At 40.5% G+C, this 20,049-nt stretch overlaps 1 protein-coding gene across 7 annotated transcripts in view; it reads right to left on the minus strand.

Moving 5' to 3' along the window:
* APP (amyloid beta precursor protein) overlaps positions 1-20,049 on the minus strand; it is a 271,815-nt gene that overhangs the window by 66,588 nt on the left and 185,178 nt on the right. For all 7 annotated transcript variants that reach the window (XM_086675790.1, XM_086675789.1, XM_086675788.1 and 4 more), the window contains 3 exons: positions 18,647-18,780; positions 12,284-12,358; positions 11,458-11,616 (listed from right to left, as the gene is read on the minus strand). In XM_086675790.1, coding sequence (XP_086531916.1) covers positions 11,458-11,616; positions 12,284-12,358; positions 18,647-18,780 — 368 coding nt within the window. The remainder of the gene's footprint in view (positions 1-11,457; positions 11,617-12,283; positions 12,359-18,646; positions 18,781-20,049) is intronic.

Here is a 20,049-nt window from a genome sequence, read left to right on the forward strand (position 1 = left end):
AACGAGGAACACTTCCCAGAAAATATTTCATGCACTCCATGGCACGTTCAAACTAATATCAACAAGAATTCATCTCATTAATTTCAAAAGATGACATAGCTCGTCTTATGGTTTGGGTTTTGATGCCAGGTTGATGTAAATAATTTTGAAAGAAAGTTCATGGCCCTCCTCTATAAAATGTAACATTAAAAAAAATGATTTCCCCTCTTCTCAACTGTATTGCCTTTTCACTGGGTTTTTATGCAATTTCATACATTTCGTGTTGCTGGACTTGGGGTCAATCACACACGTCTAACTGATTCCATGCAATCATGTCTGGATGTGTAGTTCATGTGGGAGGCATATTAAAACATGGCCAACTGATCCTATTTTACTCCATGCTTTATGCTTGATTTGGAAATCTGGCATCTTATCACAATACACTTGTGTCTTAAGCCATTTTCCCAAGGAGAGGGAATGATATGTCAAGAGTCTTTAAAGGCACTGGGTGTAATCTCACCAGGGAGGAGGAAATAAATGGGTCACTTTAGGAGGAGCACCCGAAACTTTCCAGGTGGCTAGGGACTTATTCAGAAAGCCGCCTCCTGGAGCATTAAATTGCATCCCACTGGTTTCTAACCATGTAACCAGGAAACTTAATTGCCTATCAAGAAAACACAAGTCTCTCCTGTTTTCACAAACAGGCTGAGGCCATTATTTTCATCTTGGATTTCAAGAAATCTTAAGCATCTAAGTGTAAAATGTATACAATTTCTGTGCAGGTTTTAAAAAACACCCTTAGAGTTAAACCTTTCTCTGCTTGAGATGGTCTTAGTTAAGTTCTTTTCGATACTTTGGCCCTCAGAATTTCAGCATTTCACAAGTACCTTCACTGTTGCAAGAAAAATCTGGGGGATAAAAGAGACAGAGAAGCGTCCACGGGAACCTTTGGATCACAGCTGTGTTTGTCTTTAAAGCTAGGAGTTGAACTAAATGTTTAAAGTTCACTGCAAAATTCATCCACATTCCTTTCTTCAGAAGAGCACATACACGATTTCTGTAGTTTAAAATGAGTTTACGAAGGCAAATGACAATTCTACGCCAAGTTGAACACTGAAGGAAGTCTTGAGGAAGCGGCCGGGGAAATGGCACCAGATTCTTGGGCCTGCCTCCATTCAGTATTTCTCAAGGTTGGAGAACAGGGAGGCATTAGATATCCTCCCCTCCCGGCCTATCCAGGTAACTGCTTCGGCTCTTGGCCTTGTGCTGTTAACAGAAGACGGTGGCCCCCAGGAGAACAGAAAGTCATCTTCTACCCCTTCCCTCCTCCACAGGGAAGTGGACTTCCTAACAGGGACTCGGCAACAAAGCCTCCGTTTCTGGTGTTTTTACAGTATATTCTAGCCTTTCTCTTCTCAGGGAGGAAGGTATCTCCCTACTTCACAATCTCAGCCCAACCTCTGATTAATCCTTTTGTTTCTCTAATATGGCTAAGAAAGCTAGAACAAGGCTAATTGTAAAAGAGAACAATTAACCCCATTTTGCAAATGAAGGAGGAAGAATCCTTTCAATTAAGTCGTCTGTTCCAAGTTACAGGTTTTATGGATGGCGAACCTGGGAATTAAAGACAGGTGTTGACATCTGCTATAAAATTTAGAAAATAAGAGTGGTTTTAATCTAGTTGTCAGAAATAATTTTTTCTGGGTACAGTGACATCATAAGGAAATCTATTATTTGGTCTCTTTCCCTAGTCTTTGACACAGAGCTCCTAAAACTCTAGTAATTTCCTGAGTGACAAGGGTGACAGGAGCATCTTTTTTCAGAATATTCAGTCTGAGCCTCTGGTTCCTGCCACAGGAGCTTCTAGGACCCCTGAAGCGATAAAGTGTTATCTTTGGTACACTCTCCCAGTGACTCTTGGAGGATGGTTCAAACCCAGTGATTGGAGGTTTGGAATTTTTAGTTCCACCCTCCTGAGAGGGGAGAGGGACTGGAGATTGAGTTCAGTCACCAGAGGCCGGGGATTTAATCTGTTGTGCCTACCTAATGGAACCTCCATAAAAAAAAAATGCTCACAGTGGGGTTCAGACAGGTTCCCGGTTGGGGAACACAGTGGGGCGCCAGGAGAGCACAGACAGAGCGGACATCCCAGTGCCCCATCCCTTCCCCTACGCCTTGCCCCATGTGTCACTGCCATCTGGCTATTCCTGGGTTATATCCCTTAGAATATGTTGCTAACAGTAAGTAAAGCACTGATCTGAATTCCGTGCGTTGTTCTAGTAAATTATCAAACCCAAGAAGGGGGTCGTGGGAACCTCTGATGCATAACTGGTTGGTCAGAAGGAAAAAAATGTGACTGAAAATCTGAGGCTTGGGATGGGTGGCTGAAATGGGGGGGCAGTCTGGTAGGACGGAGCCCTCAATCTGTAGGGTTTATGCTAATGATGGGGAGTGTCACAATTATCAAATGTGAGGGGGAAAAAAATCCTCACATTTGGTGTCAGAATATTGAGAGTAGAGTCACACAGACCACAGCTATAAATCAGCGAAGACAGCATACAGAACTGAAATTCAGCACCTGATCCAAACCCAGGATCAATGCTTTTGGATCAACTGTAGCATCCACTGGATGCGGAGCTTAGATCAACCAAGCTGAGAGCCAAGAAGGGCCAGAAATTCTCTGGAGTTGCAGGTACTCAATTCTTATTTAGGCAAGCAGTGAAACACGCTGAAGCTCTTCGTGACGAGTTGGATTATTGATACAACCCCAAAGGCAAAGCCTACGGAGTTAATGGAAGAAACCATAAACGAAGCACGTTTGAAAGGATACCACAGAACTTTGCAAAGATTTGCCAACTGGTCTGATCACCCTACAAATGCCAACTGTGACATAATCTTGACTTTTTAGAAGAGAGGTAAAATAGTATGTTTCCATTTTGCATCTCCATACTTGCATTTTGGCATTTTTGCTTCCCACATCCTCCAACTGGCTGCACCACGCTCAAAGACACGTACCTTCATATCTCTTTTAATTTCCCCCTCTCCTCATACTCCAGCTAACCACAGCGCCTTGACCTACTGGAAACATTAATGCGAGGAAACCCAAAACAATGCTTATAAAAACCCAAAATGCAATTAAATTGATCAGTGGATGAACATCATGTGCGTGCATGTTTCTAAGGGGAAGACCCGGGCTACTATCTGCCCCCACAGGGTAGACGTCTGTGAGGCCAGAAAGGTAAGTAACCCCTACGTCGTTAAATAATGCGCTATTATGCATTTGTCTGAAAAACATTTACGTTTTCGTGATGGGTTTTGATTTTCAAGGATGAAATGAAAACAGATATCATCATATAAATGTGTACATGCAACCTATCCCGGAAAGAAACAGGACATCCCAGTGCTGTAGGTTTTGACAGTATCCGATGAAGAGCCCTTCCGACTTTGAAGGCAGTCCTAAAGCAGGGCTCTGCGGTGGAGGGAATCCGGGGGATGAATGTGGATTCAGGGGCACAGGACAGCTTTCAAGCTAACGCCTTTACTACATATTTCGTAATTTTCTGTTTAACTTAATCAATTAAAAACAGAAAGCACTAGCGTCTCTGGTTCCATATCGCCTGCTGGTCTTTAGATCCGTCTATCAAGATTGGTATAGATTCAAAGCAAGGTAAGGGGGTCATATTAAGAGGTTTTATGGAAATAGTGTGCAAATCAGTGGGCAGAGTCTGTAGGATTTTGTCCAATGAATGCTAATTCTCCTGTTTTCCTTTCCATCTGTTTGTTACTGGGTCTGTCCTTAAAAGCTCTTAAGTTAGGGGCGCCTGGGTGGCTCAGTCGGTTAAGCATCTGACTCTTGGTTTCGGCTCAGGACATGATCTCATGCTTTCGTGAGTCTGAGCCCCACCTCGGGCTCTGTGCTGGCAGTGTGGAGCCTGCTTAGGATTCTCTCTCTCTCTCTCTCTCTCTCTCCCCCTCCCTCCCTCTCTCTCCCTCCCTCCCTCCCTCCTCTACTTGCACTATCTCTGTCTCTCTCAGGATAAATAAATACAATTTAAAAAAAAATTAAAAAAAAAGCTCTCAAGTTAATGAGTCTCCTTGTGCCCACCAATTTTACAAATTGCAACTAAAAATAAATGAATGATGAATGGATGAATAGTAAATATGTAAGGTTTAAGATAATTACTTATATCTCTCAAAGGTGATTTTCAACCTAGCAGTCTTTTAAGTACATTCATATCAGCTTTACAAAGTTTGTATTATATTGAAAGCTTGAGGATAGAATGCCTCAAACATCTTGGGACTCTTCTGTCTCAGGTCCTTCACATATGAAGAACTAGGCAAATGGTTTTTAACTTATTTCCTGTCCCTTATATTGAGGTGCAGATGTACCAGATTTACCTTGGCATGTGGATGCATGCTGTCTGCATATATTCTATAAATGCTCATATCTCTTTTTGGACCCGAAGCGATTAGCAGAACATGAAGAGTTGTAGGGAGAAGGGCAGTTTGCAAGGTTACAGGAAAACTTTTTTTTTTTTTTTAATTTTTTTTTTTTTTTTAATTTTTTTTCAACATTTATTTATTTTTGGGACAGAGAGAGACAGAGCATGAATGGGGGAGGGGCAGAGAGAGAGGGAGACACAGAATCGGAAACAGGCTCCAGGCTCTGAGCCATCAGCCCAGAGCCTGACGTGGGGCTCGAACTCACGGACCGCGAGATCGTGACCTGGCTGAAGTCGGACGCTTAACCGACTGCGCTACCCAGGCGCCCCAGGAAAACTTTTTAAAATGGCCAAGTTAAACGCCTCTGTTTCGCACTCATGAATTTCTGTCCTTGATTTTCTCCAATGATTTTGCTGCTTGTTATTGGATATTTATTTCCCTGCTGTTAGAATTCACTAAACAGCACTGAGCAAAATCTCCACCTAGGGACAAAACCATGTTCCTTGATGATAAATCTCACAAGTCGTTACATTAATGCCCTACCAAGGAATTCTATGAGGCAGTTTTCCGGAACCTCAGGAAATTTAACATTTGGCTGAACTAATCAGAAATGAGAAAGGAAAGAGTGTTGGTGCTAAAGGAACTTCTTACCCCTCAGCTGAATGTTGGAAGTCTGAATGTGAATGTGAGGCATCCGATATAAGCATGAAATTAATTTAGCGCACAGAAGATGACCGCAATTGTGAGACACTGGAAAACACCACCACCACCACCACAAACACACAACACCAGGGGCACACAGACAAGACAGATCTACACGAAAACATTTCCTCATTCTCACTTCCATGTAGAAAATGCTTCAAAGTCCTCTGTGGTCAAGATGATAATTAGAACGCTGTCTAATGGAAGATCTGGAATAAGTATCTGTAAAGACACTGAGAATCTCTGAATTATAAAGAAAGCTTTTGTTATTTGGCTCCCATGTTTAACACATTTCAATTCTTACTAATTAGGAACTCCTAAGTTTTTTCAGACCTCAGCCTACCATGTTTATTTTAAAAAGAAATTCTGATCTAGCCTTTAGTTTAACTGTACGGGGGCCTGCTAAAGGCTAACTGGTCTGCATATTGAAGAGAATGATGGACAGTAAGGCAACAGCTTCGTCTTCTCTCCGTCTGTGAAGTGGAATCCTGACAGTTACAAAAAGGAAGGCTCAGATCACATTCAGCTGATCATTCATGAGGCCGTAAGGTGACTGAATATGAGCTCTGATAAAGTAAGAAGTAAGAAGCATAGGTAGAGAGATCTGGTGGTCAAATGATAATTTAGTTTTAAGTTGTACTTAAGTTTGGTAGTGATCGAAGAGTGGCGGAAGGCTGACCATGTGTGATGCAACTCTGGAGAGGAATTTAACAATTCTAGGGGAAAGAGAAAGGGTGCAACTCCTTGATTTTCCAAGGAAACTTTAAGAAAAGAGTTAAAATGAAAGGGGCTGGTCCTTAGAAGAGTCACTCGCCTTCTACAGATTAATAGTTTATCCTGAGTGCAAAGACCAAACTATTCCTGAGGAAATACAACTGTTTTATCTCCTGTGATGTTGGAAGTATTTGGACATGGCAAAATTCTAAGTATAATTCCAATGCACTTTTAGATTAGCCATTTACGGTTATGGCCAGCAGGCACATAATTAATTAAAAAGGAAATTTTAGAACATAAAGCACACACAGCCATGGGGACTCACAAATGAAATTCATAGTACGGCAAGGAATTCTAGCTGCATGAAAACATCATCAAAACATCATCAGATGACACTTCCAAGCTTGGGTTCAAAATTATAGATAAAAATACAGATTAAATATGAGCCTCAAAGATGAAAACAATCCATGTTGTTTCAGATTCCCATGTGCCAAGGCCGGGACGGGCACAGTATGGTCAGGGTTAAGGGGATAATTATTTTGAAGGTTCTATTAGCTATAGAATCCACAGAAAAAACACTGACTAATTCATTTCCTATATTCAACTAACATTTACTGAATACTTCATCTTTTCCAGGCACTGTGTTAAGCATGAGGGAGATCTCAGAAAAATGTATTTATGGCTCCAACATAAGATGCCACCTTCCTTGGACAGTAACCGGCATGCTCCTGATTTGTCTTTTAACAGGAATACAGAAAAGTCCTTAAAAGGGGACTTAGAATTTTCTTGCATTTTTTCCGAAGTGCAGAGCCAGGTCCAGCTATATGTTAAAATAAACACTTGAAATAAAATTTAAATAAGATGCTCATTAACTTAAACATGGCAGGTGATGGGGGTGCCTGGGTGGCTCAGTCTGTTCAGTGTCTGACTTGGGCTCAGGTCATGATCTCACAGTTAGTAGGTTTGAGCCCTGCATTGGGATCTGTGCTGACAGCTCAGAGCCCGGTGCTTGCTTTGTATTATGTGTCTCCCTCTCTCTCTGCCCCTCCCCGACTCATGCTGTCTCTCAAAAATAAATAAATGTTAAAAAATTTTTTATTTTTATTTTTAATTTAAAATTTAAAATTTAATTTAAATTTAATTTTTAATTAAAATTTTCTTTAGTGTTTATTTATTACTGAGAAGAGAGAGAGAGAGAGAGAGAGAGAGAGAGAGAGAGAAGGTGGGAGGGACAGAGAGAGAGAGGGAGACACAGAATCCGAAGCAGGCTCCAGGCTCTGAGCTGTCAGCACAGAGCCTGATGTGGGGCTCAAACTCACGAGCCATGAGATCATGACCTGAGCTGAAGTCAGACACCACCCAACTGAGCCACCCAGGCGCCCCTAAAAAAGAATTTTTTTTTAAATGGCAGGTGATAGCAAGATTGCAGCCCCATGACTATCCAGCCCCAGTTTTTACTACATGGGAGAGTTTTATGCGTTTCCAGGGAAGAACTCAATAGACTTCTTGGATCAATCAACAACAATCTGATTTTTTTTGACAGTAAAATAGCCCCTAATCCAGTCTTTAATTTTTATTTCAAATTAACATGATGTTTAATTCTGCATGAAGAGATCAACAGGCCCAGAATGAATACGATTGTGACCAGTCTGAAAGTATCCCCTTTGGTAATACAGGAAGCTTTGGCAAATACTCTTCTCATCACCATCTTTCCTGTGATGGCAGATGGGACAGAACTGAAAATTCTGAAATGTGCTTTGGTTCAGGACTCCATTCAGTCCCCATCTGATTTTTAGCTCCATCAATGACCACACTGCAAAGACCCTACTTCAGAGACCGGACTTTCAGCTGGAACATTCCAGTAAACTGTCAGTGATTGAGATTCTGGTCTCAACACCCACACCCAGCCCTGCTCTGGCGAACGATCCTAACGGCCCTGACTCCAAAATCGAGTACCCTAGAAAAAGAGAGTAACCAAGGAACTTCTTCTCCAAACGCATGTAAACAGGATTTTACCGAACAGTGCTAGAACAGAGACTGTTTTTCTGAATAGAACATGCAAATGCTAATGTGATATTCTTTTTCAAAAGCCTTTTGTTCAGAGAGGAAGTGTGGTCTAGTAAGAAGGCACTCCAGTGGTCGGCTGTGACAGCTCCACCCTGTCCATGAACCAGTGTGGTGGTGTCACCCCGGACCAGACACTCAATCTCAGTGATGTCACTGGTAGAACAAGGTCAATTCAATCTCACTATCTATACAAGAGTACTGGAAGCTCTTCTATGGTTCCTCAGAGCTTTCTGGGCTGTAACTTTAGCATCAAAGGAAAAATCAAAATGAGGAGAATCAGTGTAAGTGGGAGACTTTTTGGTTTAGTCACATCATACATGCCAACTGCTGCTTTCAGCCAAGATGGAGTAATGAGAACCAGATTTACCCGACTGCCTGTAACAACCAAAATATGGACAAAATATACAGAACTATGCTTCTAAAAGACATCTGACATCAGGTGAAGGACAGTGAACACTGAGAAAGGGGACATGAAGGAGGTGAGCTCTAGAAATGCAGGAGTGCTGGGGAGGACTGAGTTGCTCAGAGAACCCAGATTTGCATATAATGTCCCTATGCAAAAAGTAGCTGACTCATGATCAAAGCATGCAAGTGAAAGAATCCAGCTGAGACCATGGAGGAAAAAAAAAACACCCAAAAAGATTAGCGGCAACAGCGCCTGGTGTTCACACAGGGTCAGGGATAGCACCTGTTCCCACCATCCAGATGGGAAAACTCAGTGTTCACAGTAGATTACTCAGAAGAATCTTACCTCTGTATTGCTGAATGAGCCATAAGCTGATAACTTGCCCTGAACCCACCTAACAAGTCTTAAAAGCAAAACCCAAAAGGATCAAACCGTTTCTGAGTACTTTAACATTACAGAACAAAGCTCAAGAAGAGAGGTATACAGGGGCACCTGGGTGGCTTAGTCGGTTAAGTGTCTGACTTCAGCTCAGGTCACGATCTCGTGGTTTGTGAGTTTGAGCACCATGTCGGGCTCTGTGCTTGACAGCTCAGAGCCCGGGGCCTGCTTCAGATCCTGTGTCTCCCCCTCTCTCTACCACTCCCTGGCTTGCACTCTGTCTCTGTCTCTTTCTCCAAAAATGAATAAACGTTAAAAAATATATATAAAAAAAATAGAGGTGTACGAAAGTACCCAGCACTCAACAAAGTCAAGTTCATGATGTCTGACAGCCAATAAAAAACTACTAGGTATGAAATGATGAAGGAAAATACTACATATAATGAAAACAATCAACAAAATCAATCAAAATTGACCCAAAGCTGATATTAGAGGTAGCAACCAAAGATATTAAAAGTAACTATAAATGCATTCCAAAAGTTTAAAAACTTAGGTGAAGAAATGAGAGATATGAAAATAACAAACAAAAGCCAGACTAAACTTCTAGATGTGAAAGCTACAATGTAGGACACAAAAAACAGCCATATGGGATAAATAGCTGATTGAAATACACATGGCACATCATAATCAAATTGCTCAAAATTGGTGATAAAGAGAAAATCTTCAGAGTGGCCAGATTAAAAAAAAAAAAAGATATATTATTTACAGAGATAAAGAAAAGGGTATTAGCATTCTTATTGGAAACCATGCAAATAAGACAATGGAACATCATCATTAAAGTAGCTGCAGAAAACTTCTACCTATAATTCTATACCCAGCAAAAACGTCTTTCAAAAACAAAAGTGAAATAGAGATCTTTCCAGATATACACAAGCAAAAGAATTCTTCACCAATCTACATGCATTAAAAGAAACTTTCAAGGAAGTCCTCTGAGTAGAACGAAGATAATTCCAGATGGATCTATGCAAGGATTAAGGAGCACCAGAAATGGTAACTATCTAGATAACTATTTTTCTTATTATGTAACTCTTTAAAAGATAATTCATTGTTTAAAAGAAAACTAACAATAATGTAGTACGGAAAAAGTATGGCAACAACAGACCAAAGATTGGGAAAGGGGAAATGGAAGAATTTGATGAGGTTCTTGTAATGTACATGAAGTGGCATAGTATCACTTGTGCTGGTATAATATTGGGAAGTGTTAGAAACATTTTCTAGGGGCGCCTGGGTGGCGCAGTCGGTTAAGCGTCCGACTTCAGCCAGGTCACGATCTCATGGTCCGTGAGTTCGAGCCCCGCGTCAGGCTCTGGGCTGATGGCTCGGAGCCTGGAGCCTGTTTCCGATTCTGTGTCTCCCTCTCTCTCTGCCCCTCCCCCGTTCATGCTCTGTCTCTGCCTGTCCCATAAATAAATAAAAACGTTGAAAAAAAAATTTTAAAAAAAGAAACATTTTCTAAAACTCCGAGGCAAACGCTAAAATAACGACAGAAAGAGTTACGGTTCTAAAAACCCTACAACGGGCATATAAGAAAACCATAAAAAAATATCTTATTAGTCCAAAAGTTGGCAGAAAAAAGAAGAGAAAGGGAACAAAGAATAGATGAAACAAATAGGAGATGCAGCAAGACGACAGATTTAGGCATAACTGTATCAATAACTTCATCACATGGTGTTCACAATTTTAAAAGGCAAGATTCAACTGTATGCTGCCTATAAGAAATGCACTTCAACTGTAAAGACAGGTTCCACGAGGATGGAAAAATGATATGCTATGATAACATTGATCAGAAGAAAGCTGAAATACCTTTAATATCAGACACAGTAACTTCACAGCAAAACATAGTACCAGGGATAAAGAGGTCATGTCATAATGATAATGGGGGGGGGGGGCGCGAAGGAGGACGTAAGAGCTCTGGATGTTTCTGCGCCTAAAAACAAAGCCTCAAAAATACAAAAAGCAGAAGCTGATAGCATCACATGAGAAAATAGCAGAGATTTTAATGTCGCTCACTCAGTAACGGATAAACTGACGGACATAGTACACACACACTCCCGCTCAGAATGTTCCTTATGTCCAAAGTAAACTCTCCCATGAAGCCTCACTGAGGAGATCCGCTTGCATTGCTCAGGAAGCCTTTCTGGGCATTTATTGCTGAAAACCTCCAACAAGGCCTCTTCTCTGTGGACACCAAGACTGATGAGGGTTTCCCACCAGAGAATATGACTGCTTCCCTCAGCAGGAAACTTGAGTTCTAGTTCCTCAAAATCCTGACAGAAATCCTAACAGCCCGACCACGCCCCAACTCTTCTTAACCCTCAGTTATTTGTCATTAGATGGTTACATAGAAAGTCCTGTCAACTTTTGCGGTTTCCTGACTTCGGCTGTCACTGACACGTTTCCTGACGTGTCACTGTCCCAGGCACATTAACTGGGGTCAGGTCTTGCGCGTCGAGTCCCCGGGAAGCCTGCCTGACGGCTCTGTGGAAAGGCGTGAGTGTCTATTGCGCTGAGATGACCCTGTGCAGGCGGCTCCCCTGTGACCCCATAACCTTCAAGACAAGGGAACCGAGGCCAAACCTGTACATAATGGTGCTCGTAACAGTCCCCAGATTTCCTTCCGGTGGCCTTCAGCACCCCCCGCGCCCCCACGCCTCCTGTTTGTGTTGGGCCCCGAAGCGACTTGTGAAAGGAGGCCTCGCCAGACCTACCCGAGGGGGCACAGCCTGCAGGGCAGTGATGTAATTCTCCAGAGCCAGGCGACGGCGGTCATTGAGCATGGCTTCCACTCGGGCCATGTGCGTCTCCACCAGCTGCTGCCTCTCGTTGGCTGCTTCCTGCTCCAGGGACTCCACTTTCTCCTGGAAATGCTGCCGTTGCAAACACGTGCACACATCAACACGGGACCGGACGTGCAGCATGGGGCTTCCCAAGGGGGTATCCTACTCCATTTGACTCCAAGATTTACAGTCCTTCCAACATTTTGACTAATTCGGCATGCTCTATGGGTTGCCTCCCTTTCCCGCACCCCATCCTCAATCCTGATTTCTCACTGTAAATCATTCTTCTCTATGGCCCCCGAAGACTGACTGGACGAGCCGTAGCACAGGCTAAATTTCTGTTACTTTTAAAACTCGAAATTACATTGCAAACAAAGAAAAACCAACCAAAACAACTCCGCTCTTCCTCAATGTATTTTAATAGGAAAGTGACCACGAGGATCTTACAATTTGCTTTAGGCAGCTGTGAGAGGAGTTCCTGTCGCAAAAGTCTAATCATGGCGTGTGATTTGTGCCAGGGGAAGAGGTAAAGGAAGAATTTGGCAACCAAAAGCAGAATGCAAGGAGCAACAGGGGTTTTATGGCAATGAATTAAAACTTGAGCTAATTACGAACAAATACAAGGAAGAGCTGAAGAAACTGAATTCCTGGACAATGATGAACAATAGTCCAAATTAGTGGGAATGTGAACAATCCCCCTGGGGGTTCTAGAGGTGCTAGCCCATGCTGCCCGGTGGAGAACCCGCCTGGGTTTTACCTGGATGACTGCCTTCTTGTCCGCTTTAGGCAAGTTCTTTGCTTGCCTTTCTGCCTCTTCCCATTCTCGCATGACCTACAAGATGAGAAAACATTTCAATTTAAAACCATCAGTTCTTTTCTCAAAGATCTATTCTTTCTGTATTCGACACTGTAAACATTAAGAAAATTATCACATTCCAGTCCTATCTCCAAACTGTTTGACCTCCCACTAAGAAGTGTATCATTTCTCATAGCAGTATATTACACAGCAATGTTCACATTCATCGAAGGAATATGGCCCTTTGAAACAAAGGTAGCCTTTTTTTCTTTTCCTGAGAAGTGGCTGCAAGTCATTTTGTTTGATGTGCACAAATGTCAACGATCCATAAAGGGCATATAGATATGTATTTTTTTTTTTTTTCTTGCAGGCTCTGCACTGTCAGCACAGAGCCTGACGTGGGACTCTATCTCTCGAACTGTGAAATCATGACCTGAGCCGAGATTAAGAGTTAAGATGCTTAAACCACTGAGCCACCCAGACGCCTCTATATATATTTCTTGAACAAGGATTTCCAACATTAAATTGAATACTTTAGTCTTAGTTTTTTGTGAAAGCGAGTTACAAAATTTCCAACTGTGTATTTTTAAACAGTAAATGGGGTGGGGGGTGGGGGAGTGGGGAAGGCATGAATATTTATTTATTTTTAAATTTTTTTTAATGTTTATTTATTTTTGAGACAGAGAGAGACAGAGCATGAATGGGGGAGGGTCAGAGAGAGGGAGACACAGAATCTGAAACAGGCTCTAGGCTCTGAGCTGTCAGCACAGAGCCCGACGCGGGGCTGGAACTCACGGACCGCGAGATCATGACCTGAGCCAAAGTCGGCCGCTTAACCGACTGAGCCACCCAGGCGCCCCAAGGCATGAATATTTAACGGATGCCATGAACACACTCCCCAAAAGAAGTACATAATGGAGGAAGAAAAAGAAGAATTCTATTGTCAGAAATCGTCAGGTCCGCCCCACTGATGGTAGGTAAGGGGGGCCTTTGCTCGCCAAACCCCATCATGAACAGCAAAGAAGACCCTATATACCTCCAGAAATTCCAAGAGAGTACACATTATAATGTTCCAAATGTAGCAAAACGTATTCTTAGCAAGAACTGCTAATTTAGTAACCAGGCTAATCTGCTCTGTAGGAAAAGAACACCTGTTCTTCTCATCCTCGAAGTCCACCCAGGGTTACGCTGAGAGAGGTTCATTCATTGGCCTGAATGCCAAGAAGCTTGCAGCTGCGTGCATGTTGTTGAAATGGAATGAAACTAGATTCTTACCACCTATGGCTGCCTTTCCTTTCCCAGTGTACTATACTCTGTCAGGCAGAGCTTTTTTAAGTGCAACTCATACCGGAACTAGGTAGAATAAAGAATAGTAAGATCAAGTAAGCAAAATAATGGTCGGTTGACAGATATGTACTTACATACTTTGTAGATATACAAAGCACAAAAGAACCTAATATCTGTACTATCAAAGCCTGTTATTTATAGGTATTTGTCCCTAAAGAACTGATTTTTTTTCTGACATCCTTCAAGATCAGAAAAAAAGAGACAGAGAGAGAGAGAGAGAGACTTAGAATAAAAAACTATTGACAGAGAACTTCTATGAGATAACACCATATCAAATCACCATGTAGGTTTTTATTTAGATATTTTATTAGCTACTAGCATTAATTTGTTATATAGGATACGAGACTAGCTTCCTTGTGTTGTTTTTATGAAATTATGGAGAAAACAGAACGGAGTGAATTTTCTATTATACTTGAAGAACATGTAAAAAATAACCTAAACAGGTCACAACAAAATTGGAACCAATGTCCTACTGTTATGAATAAGAACAGAACACAAAAGAACACGTGGTCCCAGATGCTTTGGTGTCTCTAAGAGTTAATAAAGGGCACCTGTACGGAGGGGGCTACGAAGACCACCTCTGCTTTATGGAGGAGATACGGCTTGCAATAAAAAATATTTCAATTTCCTGCTTTGAGAATGTTCACGGTGGCGGTGCTCTACCATGAACTCTTACGGCAAGGAATCTCAAAATTCGTCTGAGAGAGAAACCAAGGGGCTTATTGGAATGCGAAGACTGATTTCCTGTATTACCTTTACATTTCTGCCATCTCACCTAGTACATTCCGAACCTGGTCTGTAAACCTTAAGCTTGGGAAATACATGGAATAATTAAAGAGACTGATTTGGCTGATGCATTGAAAATAAACACTACTACAAAATGAAATTGAATTTTGACTTTCAGAGCAATTTAACCATATCCTGTACCCTCCCAAAGAAAACAATTCACTCAAACCATCACCCTAGGCCTATTTAATGCAAGATAAACACACACCACAGGCTCAATCTCTCTCCTAGAACAGCGGCTTCCACTGCAGTGCTCCAATGACAAACATTACTGTACATTTGCTACATGGCAGATCTTGTATTAAGAGCTTCATAAAGTCTATCTTGCTTAACTGATGACTTAAGCAGTCCATGAGATGAGTCATGGCGATCTCCATTTTATGGATCAGGTTAAGCTACCTGCTCGAGGTCACGGAGGAAAAAAAAAATGGAGAAGGAAGGATATACACCAAGATCATTGTAGCTCTAAAGACCGTGCTTTTGTCTTCCATGGCCCAATGTGCCATTAACAAATACAAAAATTACATATACATTTTATATATATGTATATATATATAACTTATATAAATTATGTGTTTATATATCCACATAAATAATATATAAATGTTATACATGTATATTTATAAATATACATAAATATATATAAAATATATAATATTTATATAATAACATAAAACAAAGGCAAATTCAATAGGTGAGCTAAGTTTCTTTTTATTTGGTGACAGGAAAAGGATTGTTCCTAAGATGTTGATGCTTATCTTAAAAATAATAAATTTAGAGAAATGTCAACTTTCATTTTGAAAAATTTCATTTTAATGATATAGTAAAACTACTAAATAAGTAACATATATAATTATTACATGATATATATATATAGAATAAAAAGCATTCATAGACTATTCAGAATCTTAGATTTGCTAGACCCTATTCAACAGCAATCTATAAGTTTAGTTATCATGAGCCCCAGCAACCAAATACCTAAAAAAAAAACCTCCAAAATGTCTGTTTTCATAAGAAAACAAATAGTAACAAAAATTACAAAAAAATTCAATTAGAAGTCTCAGGTTCCTCCATATAGTCTTATGAAGCAATTTTCCACTGCATGAACAAAAGTTATCAGTTATCATTGGATTTATGGATCTTCAAAGACTTAGTTATTTTATGTAGAAAAAATGACAACTAGTACATAGATAGAGATTTAAGAGGCAGGCAAGTTCAAAGTCAAACAGTCCCCAGAATTCAGGACCACAGATTATGAAGATAAATGTTAATCTCAGGCATCTCGCTTTCCTACAACCACTGGAATTAGCAGACCAATGCACTCTCTGCTCTGGCATAACATCTCTTATATCTTATATAACATCATATATATATATATATATATATATATATATATATATATATCTTATATCTTATATAACATCTCATATCTCAGATATAACTAATAACTAAGAGATGAGGAAACTCTGTAAAGATTTATATGGACTAAGTCATGGGTTAAATAGATTTGCTAAAATAAAATTAAGTTGCTATTCTAGGAGAGATCTGGAGTATCTGAAACTGACATATGTATCAAAAAAATCACTAATAAATCACTCAGTACTGGAAAAGCCTAGCCAAGCCAAGCTTTCAGTGTTTATTTTTGTTATTATTCTTTTTTGGACTTCATTGTGCCTGAAATGATTTTGAGACCAGCAAGAAGGCTCTGAAAGCTTCAGAAACAAAAAGTGAGACAGGATTTAAGCTTAAAAGGTGTTATTTCTGGGGCGCCTGGGTGGCGCAGTCGGTTAAGGGTCCGACTTCAGCCAGGTCACGATCTCGCGGTCCGTGAGTTCGAGCCCCGCGTCGGGCTCTGGGCTGGTGGCTGGAGCCTGGAGCCTGTTTCCGATTCTGTGTCTCCCTCTCTCTCTGCCCCTCCCCCGTTCATGCTCTGTCTCTCTCTGTCCCAAAAATAAATAAAAACGTTGAAAAAAAATTTAAAAAAAAAAAAAAAAAAAAAAAAAAAAAAAGGTGTTATTTCAGAGGTAATAAATACAACTCCAAGTCATCCTATGCTTTCTTAACAGTGATTATATACCAGCCTGCGTTTTTTTCCTAATGAAAAGTCCTGTTTTTCAGAGGGACTGCCTTTGGGTGAAACCTCAGTATTCCATTCTACCTAGCTTTCTAGTTCAACTTGCTTTTATGTGTTCATCATGGCCAACAACTACAATTGCATGTTACATTCCAGATTCAAAGAATTTTAACTCTCCCCCAACTTGTTATTATTCCAAAATGGATCCAAGTGTTATGGTCATTCCTCTTAAAAACAAAACAAACAAAAAACCCCAACTAATTGTGTTGTGTCTTCTAGATCCATTAGCAGTTCTGTTTTAAAATGTAGGGTTTTTTTTTTTTTTTTTGGTTGGGATGAGCACTGGGTGTTGTATGGAAACCAATTTGACAATAAATTTCATAAAAAATAAAATAAAATAAAAAATATAGGTTTGTTTGTTTTTTTTTTTTTTAAATATTCAAGTATGTTGAGGTCAACAGATCAGGAGAAAAATGCCATTGAAAAAAGACTGTTACTCACACACAGTTCCCAAGAGGAGGCAACATGCCATGTCATTGAGGGGAAGAGGGCGGGGAAGCACTAGGGTGGGTCAGGAGGTAGAGGGCATGAGGGAAAATGTAGCCAGGAGTCTGGGTTCCTTGAGAAGGAATGGGTGAGTCAGCGTAAGCAGGCTTAGATTCGGCTAGTTTGAACAGTTTTGGTAGGTTCTGGGGTACAGGGGCTCTCCCTAGATGTCTGGTACCTAGACTTGGGGTGAGGAGGTAGATAGTGGGTCAGAGTGTAAGAGCCTGAAGAAGGCAGTTGGGGGATATGGGCTTTGAAGTGGTTGGTTTGACGATGGAAGGTGTGCCCAAAGGCTAGTCATTTGCTACCTCTAGAACTGGCTAACTCTTGGAGGGGGAGGTCTCCCTACAGTTAGTAAGGCCCCACATGTCAAAACACCATGATTAATGCTGTTACTAAAGACTTATTGTGGTCTTAGAAAACATACAGCAGACTAATTAATGAATCCTATTTAATGTCTATTATGAACACTTACAAGTATTTCTGCTAAACAGTACAAGAATTAGTAATACCTTCCTATATTTACCACAGAATGTTAACACCAAATAAGGGAATGGTTGACTTTAACCTGAGAGCTTTCCTCATTTACTCACTTATGGTTCCTTAAATCTGACTCTTCGTATGTTTTCTTCACACTCTAAATTGTGGACGCAAGTTGGCCAGTGATTGGCAAGTAAGTGCTGATACATATTTGTTGAATAAATGAATGAATGAATGAATGAATGAACGAAGAATCTGAGAAAGGGCTAAAATTAATATTATCTATCTCTAATATATACAACATCTAGCACCTGGTATAGGCATCATAAATTGATATTATTATATGTAAATCAGTTTTTGAACAAATTATTTTTTAATTTGTTTCATAAAGAATCTGCCAAAAAAAAAAAAAACCCCGAACAAACAAACAAACAAAACCAGTGTTTGCCGCACAGTGTACTGAAAAGAGCACTGTATCAGGAGCAAGAAAGGCTCCAGTTACAAATGCCTGTCTCTCGCGTTACTTATATTGCGTTCTTCTAGAGTGTGAAGTCACACTCTTGAACCACACTGCATTATCTATCATTGATGAAACAAGATGGTATGATCGTTATGGTTCACTTTGCTTTTACGTTCCTGTGGTTCTATGAATTCGCTTTGTAAGACATGTTAGGTTCAAAGTTATAATAATTTGGCAACTAATAAAAAAATACTCGTCTTTACTACAGATCATTCTAAGGGAGTTTAATGGACAACACCATAGTTATGGGTCCGCATACACCCGGGTAATAAAACCAGAGGCAATGTTGTAGACGTAACCAAATTTGTGCTTACAAAATCTTGCTATCCTTAGTGTCAATGGATCTCTCCTAGGTGGCATGCTCAAAGAAGATTCTAAAAACCCTAAATGGGTACCCTCAGAGCAAACATTTAAAACTAAGACTTTACGCCTTTAAAGAGCTGGATAAAATTAAAGACCCCTCCCACTCCTAGGCATTCACCAGCCATAGGGTCCCTGGGGAGACTCTGAGGCAGGGGCAAGTCCAGACTTCCCCTTTATTGTAGACTCCAGGACGGAAAAGTCACATTACCTGGGACATTCTCTCGCGGTGCTTGGCCTCCAGCCTCTCTTTGGCTTTCTGGAAATGGGCATGTTCATTCTCATCTCCGGGTGTCTCAAGATATTTGTCGACGGCATCAGGTGTGCTGGCTGCTGTTGTAGGAACTAGAAGGCAGAAAGAAGGAGGTTTGAGAAGGGAAACGGTATCCAATCATTTCAAAGAAAGCCATTTTTTTTCCGTTTACTCCAAAACAAAGACTTTAGTAGAGAAGCACAGACAAGAAGTTAATGCTGTTTAAGAGAACACCATGAGACACTTCCCAGCACAGGACACCTTTCAAGGACAGGGTGAAGGAAAATCTATAAAACAGTCCATTTTGCAAGTGTAGCGTTATATTTACATTTCTTTGCAAAATAAGCGTGCGTAGAGTGAAACCAGTTGGGTGTTTAACGCATTTTGTCCCAAATCCCGATGCCTTGCAAAATTAACTTTTGTAGTCTGACAGTAAGATACGTTATCAATATCACAGCTTAGGATTCCTACAGAAACTGAACAAATCTCCAAGTCTATTGCAGAATAATGGCACCATAGAGTAAAAAGGTAAATTCTACAGCATCTTCAGATAGCTTGATTTCAAAGCCATCTTTTGGTGAGAGTGTTTGAAACACTACCCCAAACCCCGTAAACGTCAATAAATGCATTTTCAAAATCACAAAGGGACCTTTCTGCCTTCGCAAAATTTGACAAGAGCCGACCAATTCATTAGAGTTGTCACAAAGAAAGAAAGTGATTTCTACTTTGAATTCAACTGAAACTGCTAAGCAATATTACCGAGTTGCAACATATACTGCTAAATTATGTGGAAATATAAATACCCATAAAATTGAAGAGTATGTAAAAAAAACTATTTTAACTCATGAGCCGAGTGAATTGTAATGCCTAAACAAGCAATTTTCCAAAAGATTAGCAATGATTAGTGGGAATTCAGAGCATTTATGAGCATACTTTAAAAAAAAAAAAAAAAAGAGGGGAGCCTGGGTGGCTCAGTCGGTTGGGTGTCCGACTTGGCTCAGGTCATGATCTCGCGGTCCGTGAGTTCGAGCCCTTCGTCGGGCTCTGTGCTGACAGCTCAGAGCCTAAAACCTGCTTCGGGTTCTGTCTCCCTCTCTCTCTGCCCCTGCCCTGCTTGTGCTCCGTCTCTCTCAAAAATAAACATTAAAACATAATTTAAAAAAGAAACAAAGGAAAAAAAAAAAGACTTTGATTTAAAGAATAGAGTATGTTCAACCAAAACAGTGAAATTCGGTGTTTTCACTATGTTTTTGGGTCAAATCAACTCAAGTGTTTTATTCAAAAGATTATTAAAATATCACCCATGTTCTAGGTACTACTCTTCACTATTTTATCTAGTTGTTGACTTCTACATTTGAGAT

The sequence above is a fragment of the Puma concolor genome, chromosome C2, assembly GCF_028749965.1.
Source record: "Puma concolor isolate L17-30 chromosome C2, mPumCon1.1.hap2, whole genome shotgun sequence".
NCBI lineage: Eukaryota > Metazoa > Chordata > Mammalia > Carnivora > Felidae > Puma > Puma concolor.